This window comes from Curcuma longa, unplaced genomic scaffold (assembly GCF_044706935.1).
Source record: "Curcuma longa cultivar G26 ecotype Majalengka, Jawa Barat unplaced genomic scaffold, ITB_CL_G26_1.1 contig_27253, whole genome shotgun sequence".
Taxonomy (NCBI): domain Eukaryota; kingdom Viridiplantae; phylum Streptophyta; class Magnoliopsida; order Zingiberales; family Zingiberaceae; genus Curcuma; species Curcuma longa.
The window spans coordinates 21,470-31,436 of NW_027433365.1; the positions used below are offsets into that span (position 1 = coordinate 21,470).

General features: G+C 30.1%; 1 protein-coding gene across 1 annotated transcript; it reads left to right on the plus strand.

Annotated features, from left to right (window-relative positions):
- Nucleotides 1-1,548: 1,548 nt before the first annotated feature.
- On the plus strand, nucleotides 1,549-9,458 carry LOC141818998 (small RNA degrading nuclease 3-like; the record flags this gene model as incomplete). The annotated part of the gene is made up of 8 exons (XM_074706386.1): nucleotides 1,549-1,615; nucleotides 5,443-5,610; nucleotides 5,679-5,768; nucleotides 6,464-6,532; nucleotides 7,973-8,113; nucleotides 8,989-9,105; nucleotides 9,179-9,248; nucleotides 9,370-9,458. Coding segments are annotated over exons 1-8 (777 nt in total), but the record flags the coding sequence as incomplete, so codon positions are not given.
- Between the last annotated feature and the right edge of the window lie 509 nt (nucleotides 9,459-9,967).

Below are 9,967 nucleotides of genomic sequence, written 5' to 3' on the forward strand. Positions count from 1 at the left end.
ATTTTTATAGTTTAATTAATTTTGAAGGTGACTTATTGGATCTTATGAAAGTTTTTTAAACTGCTAAAACGTAACGAGCATCTTAAGGAAGTAGAAAACCCCAACAAGGTGAGCTTTAAAAACACGGAGCATAGAAAGATTATTGATTCAACAACTTAACAACATGCAATAATGAGGTGAATACGGAGGTGATCGGATGATGGTATATATCATACGAGTTACCCAAGATATCTATTTGGGCGAACTTTAGGTTTGTGCGACAAAAAGTGAAATTCACAAGTGTAAACAAATGATAGCGAGTTAGAGCGAACTTAAAGGAATTAATGCATCTTATGGACTAAAGTACGATAAAAAGTGAACTCAAAAGGCAACAAAAAAACATCAACTAACAAGCTTAAAGACAAGAAAGTTAAAGAGATTACGAGGTTTAAGTCGGGGATGTTTGGTTAGTTATCTGTATAAAATTATTAATAATTTTATTTGATTTAGATTATCAATAATTCTCAAATAATGTAGGATTATTGTCACGTCAAATTTCGAAGGGTCAATTCCGATGAATTCAAAATTAGATTGAAGTAAAAATATTAAGAAAAATTTTAATTTGAAAATCTTAAATTGGAAGTTGGTAACTTGAATAATCCAACTGACTATATTAAAAAAGATTTTTTTATTTGTTTAATAATTTTTATTTTTTTTAATATTTTATTATTATCTTATTAATTTTATATTATTAATATATATAAAATATCTTAATTTTTAAAATAAAATATAATTTAATTATAAAAAATCTTTAAATTTTAAATTTACATCCATTCGAACATAATCTGAACACAATTTAATTCAAAAACTCTCAATCCGAATCCAATCTAAATTCAAAAACTTTCCACCTTAATTCGATATTTTTCATGTCGACTCAAATCGGGTTAGAGGGTCGGTTCATTTTTGACCCTCTTAATTTTAAAAGAAGCCTTTAATTTTATTATAGTCTATAGTTAAACTTAATCCTATAGGTCTACTAAAACAGTTAAGGATAGATCAAGCAGTTTGATTAGATGAATTCATCAACTTTAATTAAAAAAATTTTAACTTACATTTTTTTTACAAAAAAATTTATTTATAAACCTATAAAATATATATGATTTTGATCTTTATTATTTGTTTTTAAAAATATTTTCTTAAATTAAAAAAAACTTTTTAAAAAAATTATCATAATGATTTTAATAAATTTCAAAATCGTTGGGGACGAAGCTGAAAACAATTGCTAACCTAAAACCAGCCGTCGGTCCTCGTCATCCTGCTTGCTTGCTCGGCGGAGCTTTCAGCCGCCATCGCCGTACCTCACTCTTTTTCTTACGTCTATTTCTCCGCCCCTCTCTGGTAGTTCACTCTCTTGTTGCTACTATGTTTTCTCTCATCGCTTTTCTCCTACTTGGACGCCAAGGGGCTGAGGGATGGCTAAAATACAGTCACTTGAAGTTTGGGATTTTTTTTTTTACAGAGTTTGTTCATATTCCTTTTTAACAGCTTCTTCTATCTTATCCAGCCTTTCAACGAAGTAGCGAGTGTACCTGCTGACACTACAATGGGAAAGGCGATTGATCGTGCCAGCAAGGAGGTATACACTTTTCTTCTTCTGTGTTTATTGGTTATCGTTATTTTTTCTCAAGGCGCAAAATTTTATATCTTGTATATATAATACAACATTGAAGGAGAATTCTCTTACTATACACGCTGCCAGGTGTTGGTTTTCCTTTTTTTTTTTTAAAAAAATAATTAGGCCTATCTTAATAACAAACGAAGGGTAAGGGGTTGACTTAAAAACAAATTAAAAGCAAAAGTAATTATCATAATTGATTTGATTGCTCTCGATCACACGTTGTTGTAAAATTAATCCAAATCTTTTGCAAATTAACCACATATATAACTGTAGCAAAAGTTAGCAATGCAAGTAAAAGAATAAATATCAGATATCCAAAAAGTTTTTGATAAATTTTGAATGATCAAAACTTTTAAAATGTGACAATGAGATAGTTTAAATGTAACTTTTCTTGTTCAGTCGTTCTGTGAAATCCTTTGAATATAACTTTCTACAAGTTTGCAGATATTTCAATATTAAAGTTTTATATGCATTCTTGGTTCCAAGGTTAAACTAATCGTGAGTACCACAATATCATAATTAAATGTATTATTCAATTTCAATAAATGAAAATCCACAGTGGTCGTTAACGCATCAATTTGAAAATAATGCTCCATAGTGATAAGATCTCAAAGATCATGACCTTGCCAACTGTATATCCTATAGAAACATTAGAGATTTATATTTCTTGCTTCACACAAAATGTTCTCACTATTTCCACTTTCTTTCAGCATTTGAATTAGTACGTTTGTTGTTGTCACTAGATTCAAAATATTGCTAGATTTATGCTGTGAAATTTGATAAAGATCATCCGCCATACTCAATATGCCCTTGAAAAGGTGAAAAATGAATTTGCATTCAAGTAATATCTTTTTGTCACATGCCCATCAACTTTAATTCTTTGGCTAGAAGAACATACATCAATATAATATTTTTTAAAAATAGAACAAGTTGTTTCGTATCACTACTAAAATGCCTAAAAACTCAAATGAGAACTCTATTGAGTATTTCTAGCTTGCTGCAGGGTCAATTTATTTATTTTTTCTTTATCAATTTGTGCTCATCGATTACAAGCAGTTTTGCCTTTTCAGCTTCTTTGGCAAATCTCTATTGATCATGATGCTTGGAAGAAAAAACAACCAAATTAATACAAAAAATTGGTCATTTGGAATGATCTCTTTAGATGCTATAACTAGACATAATTGAAATCGATAGGCAAAACAATGAAAATAATACTAAAATGGGAACTTTCTCATAACCATTTCTTGTAAACCATTATACTCCCCACTTATATTGCTAGCACTATTGTGTTCTTAGCTTTGAATATATTGCAAATGGAGACTATGACGAGAAAATAAATTGCAAATTTCTACTTTCAAAGGGTTAGTCTCTGCTACATGAATAATCATTCTAGAATTAAGCCTTATTTGTAAACAAACTTTAGTACAATAATCATTTACTTTCTTTTTGATATATCCCATGATTCATCTATAATTAGACATAAGATAAAATATGAAAGGCAAAATGCAATATTCTTGGTAAGGGAATATTTCAACCTATAGACAAATGATTTGTACCATGGATCAATAAAACAATGTCTATTCCTATCAATATAATCTATAGGCAAAGTTAGTTGATATGGTTCAACCTTTAGATATGTCGCGGATTTCATCACAACAATGGATATTATATCATAATCATATAATTCAACTGTGGGAATCTTTATTGGAAGTTCATTTTGTGATGCATCAACATTATGCTTTGTAGGTTCAGGGGATGAAGCTTAAGCTTTAGTGTACAATCCTCTTTTCTTGAAAAAAAAATTCTATTGTTTTGTTTTCCATAATTGGTGAAATTCAAAAATATCCTAAAATATTTTTAATTTCATGTTTTAATAAAATTTGAAAATTATGATGTAAGCCTAAATCAGGGCATTCCATTCTTGTTATAACACCCTCCACCTCTAAGCCACATACTCATTATAACAACATACCTCTTTTCACCTACATAAAAAATTAACTGTTAAGATAATAGACGAAATTTTGAACTAGCCGTTAAAAAATAACCGTTTTATTTAATTTTTTAATTTTAAAATTTATAAATTTTTAATAAAAATTAAAACTAACCGTTAATTTAAAAAACTAATCATTTTATTTAATTTTTAATTTTAAAATTTATGATTTTTTAATAAAAATTAAAACTAACCGTTTAATAAATATAATTTAAAAATAAAAAAATAAAAAAAATGCATTTAATTATGATTATCGTGTTAGTAGATGCAAGAGTTAAAGTGTAATTAATAGAAGATTCATCAATGTTAATTTTCTTCTCAAATTTAATTATGATTATCTTAAATGCAACAGTTAAAGTGTTTGCGCAAAAGTATTTTTAACTTTCTCTTAACTAATTAGAATATTAGACCTAGGTAGCTTGTTATGGCCAATGACAAGATGCCCTATTTATACCAAAATTTTAACTGCTTTAATCTATTAGGAGATTGATATTAGATTTCTTCTCTTTAATCATTAAATAACGCTAACATGATACGAGGTTAAATTCTTCACAGGTTTAAGATCCAATAGTATATCTACAGCTGTTGCAAATATAGCTCTTATGATACCAATGCATTGACTGAAAAAATGGTTACCATGATATTGTATCATTTTCTTTCATAAACTATGTAACATAATAATCTTTTAACCATATCTTACCCATTTTTTGGAATTATGATCTCTATATGAGATACATAAGACAGCTTACTAAATTGATTATGATATTTACATACCTTTTTGTTTCACAAATTTAAGATATTATGGAAGTCACAAACAAATGTTGAGGTATTGAAAAAGGAGATATGGCCGAAGTTGGAAATAAGTTTAGAATGCAAAAGCATTGTTGCTCATTGGATTTGAAAAACTTGAGAGAGAGTGCACAGTTGCTTGCCAAATTTATAGAGAGGGGAGAGCACTTGCTTCCCAGACAGAATACTTTGAGATGAAATAACTCAGGATCTAAATTGGCAAAATATTTTAATATTGAAGTTAGGCAAGATTAAAATATTTCGCTGTCCATGCTAACCAACTATAGGATTTGAATAGGTAAACTATTTGCTAATTGGAGTTGGGTCATTGATTGGAAATGTTCCTCCATGGAATTGTGTAATTGACAGGTTGCCATATAAAAAAAATACAGTGTAATTAATTTCCAGTTTGTGGTTAATCTCTTTGCGTCCATTGTTGCTAAAAGGTTTTGTAAGCTTTATCTGACTCTAGAAATCTCCTAGGAGATCACCCACTGAGTTCAAGAAACTTCTTCTCAAAGTTAGTGAAATTTAAAATGATATTTGTTCAAATAACAAAAGTTAGCACTTCATTCCAGGTTCCATAGGAGTCAGAGAGGTTAGCAGGTCTATACTGTTAATTTCTCAGCAACAAACTTCCAAAAAAGACATCTTCTATTAAGCAGGAGGTGTTGAGTAGCACAATTAAGAAGGATCTAAATCCTACTGGTATATTTAAGGTAGAAAATTATAGAGTTAAGTGGTGGAAAAAAAAGAAAAATCATTTAGTTAAAAGGACATACATTTCCTTATCCTTTTTATGCTATTAATTTTTGGGTATTTTCCTAATGTGTATTAACATTTATATGCAAGTATACTATATTCCTCTTTAATGGATGCCATTTATCTCTTTAAAGGATCATAGCATATGTGAAAGCTCTTTTGCATTTGGATATGTAATTATGCATGCCAAATTTAAGCATTTTTTCTCTATCTTACATCTGATTAATCAAACTTACTATTGTAGGTCCTTGCTGAGATGGTAAGACATACTCAAAAACAAGGACTGAAAGGTGCTGCAGGAGGATGGAAAGACTTCTTAAAGAAATTTGGTTCTGGCTTAAGTGACCCAACTAGGAGATCAAGAGAACTTTTGGTTGATTTTCTGCAAACATTTACGAAAGAACAACAGAAGGTAATTACTGAAAGAGGCTTTTGATGATATGGTGTGATTGGTATTTAAACTTGTGTTTTTGGAGTTAGGTGTTCAATAAAATGATAAGAAGGAACAATGATCATAATGCGATGAAGCAGTTCATCAAGGATTTTGTACATCTTGAATCACCTAAACAAGTATGTAATCAACACTTACCAGTTTCTTTCCCAAATTTATTTGCATTTCTATTTCTGTATAAGTACTTTCTTTTACTAAATTAGAAGTATTCTCTATAAATGATACCAAACAAAAGTGAAAGATCCTTTTGGATATGCCTTTTACAGCTACGGGTTTGGTTATGTCAACGTCAATATCTAATATCAAAATTGTTTTGGAACATATTTGTTTCTCATTGGAAGTTTGCCACTGGTTATAATTGTTGCCTTTGTTTTTTTTATTTATTAGGCAATAGTTGGACCTTAGTTGGCCTTTGGAAGGGCCTACATTCCAGCCAAAAAAGAAGAAGGATTTTTAGTTATTTGGATGATATCTTTACATTTTAGACCAATGATTCATGCTTTATGTTTCTGTTGTATCTATGTAGATTGAACGTAGTAAGGTTTAACTCCAATGGATATATAGGAACTCTGATCATAATATTCAGAATTCAATTCCTCTAATGCTTCAATATGTAGTTTCTTCAGTTTTTCTTGTTCTACAACTATAAAAATACTGTAATTATAATATCTACTCCAAAATTTGCTTCTATTGCCTATTTTCTCATAAGCACGTTCCTTCATTTTTTGCTTTGCTAGTTCTTTTTGTTTTTGTTTATTGGAAAAGTTATTTTCCTTACTTCGGGTGGCAATACTCTAATCATAATGAACTGCAGAGGTTGGTCCGTTTGACAATGGAACATCCAAAATACACAAAACAGTTCTGTTTCCCATTCTATGATGAGGTGCGTTGCCCACTGCCCACTGCCCACTGCCCACTGCAAAGTGCTTTTTTGTTCTTGCTGGAATGAATTTTTTGTTTAATATATTGAAACTTTTTTTGGCTATATTGGAAGGTGAAGATTACATTGTTCTTTGATGTAGATGTATTTAGTTTAGCTTTAAATGACAATTTCTCTTGTTTCAGACACAGTATCTCTAACCAATAAGCAAAATTTTCTTTGCCTGAGAATTGCCCAAAATTTTATTAGTTGATAATTTATATCTGATAACAGTTAGCAATATGTCTCTTTCAGAGAGCCAAGAAAAATATATCTGTGCAAATATAATACAAATTTCAATGTCATCCTTAGCTTGAACTAACTATTGGAATTTTATGCTCCTCACTTTATGTATAACGCATTCCCACAAAAGGTTTATCTACACCTAGTTATGTTTGGTTTAACTTGAGCCTTGAGCCCTTGGAACCAGATGTGCCTTGGCATGAAGAACATTTACATATCTTATGTTGGACAACAGTTTGTTTTTTTTTGCATATATGGACTATTTATGAGCAAAAGTGTGATAGGCACAATTACAGTAGAATAATATGAAAATGTAAATGTTTTCAGGTATCTTGATTTTTAGTTATTTAAGGGTACATGCTAGCATATCTGATTAGTGTCACCTTGTGTCAAACCTTCCATTTAACTGTTTTAGAGACCAACACATAATGCACGAACTGTAAGTGTAATTAAGATTCATCATAACTAGTTTTAGTAGTAGATTTTCTGAGGCAATTCATTGGATCTTTACTTTTTCACTAATTTTGATTCTCATACAGACTGATTCTTCTACCGTCATCTTGAAATAAACATCAATAAATCATTTTGTTTGTTTTATTGTGATATTGCAATCAGATTCAAGATTGAAATTTAGTTATATATTTCTGCTATTATTTTTCTATATTTACACTTTTCTCATTATATAAATTAAATGTATCTATATTACTTTTTACATTATGTTTTAAATTTATCATATATCAGTGATATTCTTATTGAGTATTATGATATCTTGGTTATTTATTTGTTGATAATATTCTTTCAGTTTCTTTTAGATGTTGCTTTAGTTTTTTCCCCTATAGAACAATAGGATTTATATTTTTCATTGTTATCATTTTACAGTGGTCATATTCATGTTTGACATTGTCTAAATGTATTATTGATTAAGAACTGATGCTGGTCACCTGACTGAAAGAAGGGATTGCTTTTTTTTTTTTTTGAAATCAAACACTATCTAACTTTATTCTGTTTCTCATATGCATTCTTTCTCACTATATGTTGTATGTTTTTATTTAGTTTTCTGAGTTATAGATGTATGAGTCTAAGTATTATTTTTTTGTTTTTGTTTTTTTGGTATGAATGCTTATGTCAAAATTTTGGCTAATTAATTGATTTATGTTTCAGGGATGGGTAACCACTCATCTTGGCGAATTTTTTGAAGAAATGAAATCAGAAACTATGCTTGCGATTGATTGTGAGATGGTTCTCTGTGAGGATGGTACTGAAGCAGTGGTGAAAGTATGTGTAGTGGATCAAGATTTGCAGGTAGAATGATACATAATCTATTGTTTAGAGAATTAAATGATACACAATGCTATTGTTCATAGAATTAAACGGTGAACAATGACAGTTGAATGCTAAAAGCATGCAATCTTGAGGGTGACAGAGTTTTCTCTTCACCACTTTAAGCCCATCCAATGCAATGATTAGGCAAGACGCATGCTCAAGAGATATTGATAAAATTTATTGAATGAAATATCTGTAATCATTTTTCTCATTTTGCATAAGTTGAAAAAAATCATGACCCACCCATCTTTCTCTGATTGTCCTAATGAAAGCCTTGCATCTTTGTTGAATTTCTGTCCTCTATAAATGCATCATTTTGATTCAGAAAGATAGTACTTTGTTTCTTCATTTGAATGCTTTTCAGATAGGTCATTAGGAATATAAGTTCAGATATATTTACCATAAACATTATGAGACGTGCTACCAAGGAAAAATGTCTTGACATTATGAGATGTGTTACTATGAGAGAAATGGTTGTATTAATGCATTACAAAAGAACATTTGCTGTTCTAACGTGAAAGTGTTGATAGGGACTACATAATATCATTTTCTGTGGTTGCCTTTAGAAACTAGAAAGTCTGTTATCTGCAGTAGAGATAAGGGATGCTCAAAGTAGAGGACTTTCAGTTCTCTAGCTTGTGAAACTTTTTAGATGATTTTAATCTTCATGCCAGGCCTATTTTTTTCTCTACTGGACTTAGATTTCAATTTCTTTGAGCTGTATTCATTCTCTAAAACATACACAGTTTATTTGATATGTAATAAAGATATATTACACAAGTGCATATCTGGATATTTAGGCTATATGTTTTCATACTCTTACGTGATGCTTGCATTTAAATGTCTGCCTTCAGGTGAAACTTGATCAACTTGTAAATCCCATGAAGGCTGTTGCTGACTACAGAACCAACATTACTGGGATAGATTTAAAAGATTTAGAAGGAGTAACTTGCTCCTTATCTGATGTACAGGTAGTTCATCTTCCACTTACATTTGCAGTATTGCATTGTTTCCATAGTTAATGTTCCTTGTTCCTTTATACAGAAATCTTTGAAGAAACTTTTGTCACATGGAACAATCCTAGTGGGCCATAGCTTGTATAATGATTTACGAGGTATGCCTTGTTATATTTTCTTACTAGAATTTATTCTATTTTCTAATTTTTATATGCTCATAACAATAGCCCAACAAAGGTTATACAAGATGTATGACCTCCTGTCTTTTACGTTTTGCAGCCGTAAAAGTTGATCACCTTAGAGTCATCGACACCTTATGTATCTTCAAGTTTGCAGACTTACCACCTTCCTTAAACACATTGTGCAAGGTATGTGAATAAAAGAATTCCATGCATGCGTTATTTATATTTTTCTACAGACTGCTGAGTTTTTGTTACACTAGTATAGAATAATTCTAGAGTTGCTAATGTCTTGTTCCAAATAAGTCTACTTATGAAATGACCATGTTGTTTTTATTCTACTTTTAGATATTATGATCTCCTTCATGTCTTTGCCCACTGTTTCGTACTTCCACCAAGCACTTAGGTCCTGTTTTATCCCATAATGGCTTTGCAGATTTGTTGACTATTTTTTTTTTGAATTCTGATATATCCACTCCTTATTATTAATTTCTAGTAGCTCCCTTTGTATTTTTGGCACCTGTTATCATCACCCTTTTCTGGCTTCATCCTTGAATTATTTGGTTATTTAATAAGACAACTATGGAGTAATATAGAGAAAAAAGATTTGCATGACTTTTATTTATGTATGAAAATTTATGATATAGCTTCTAGATAGTTATTCATGTGAATTTTAGAGAACAAAGAATAAAGATTAT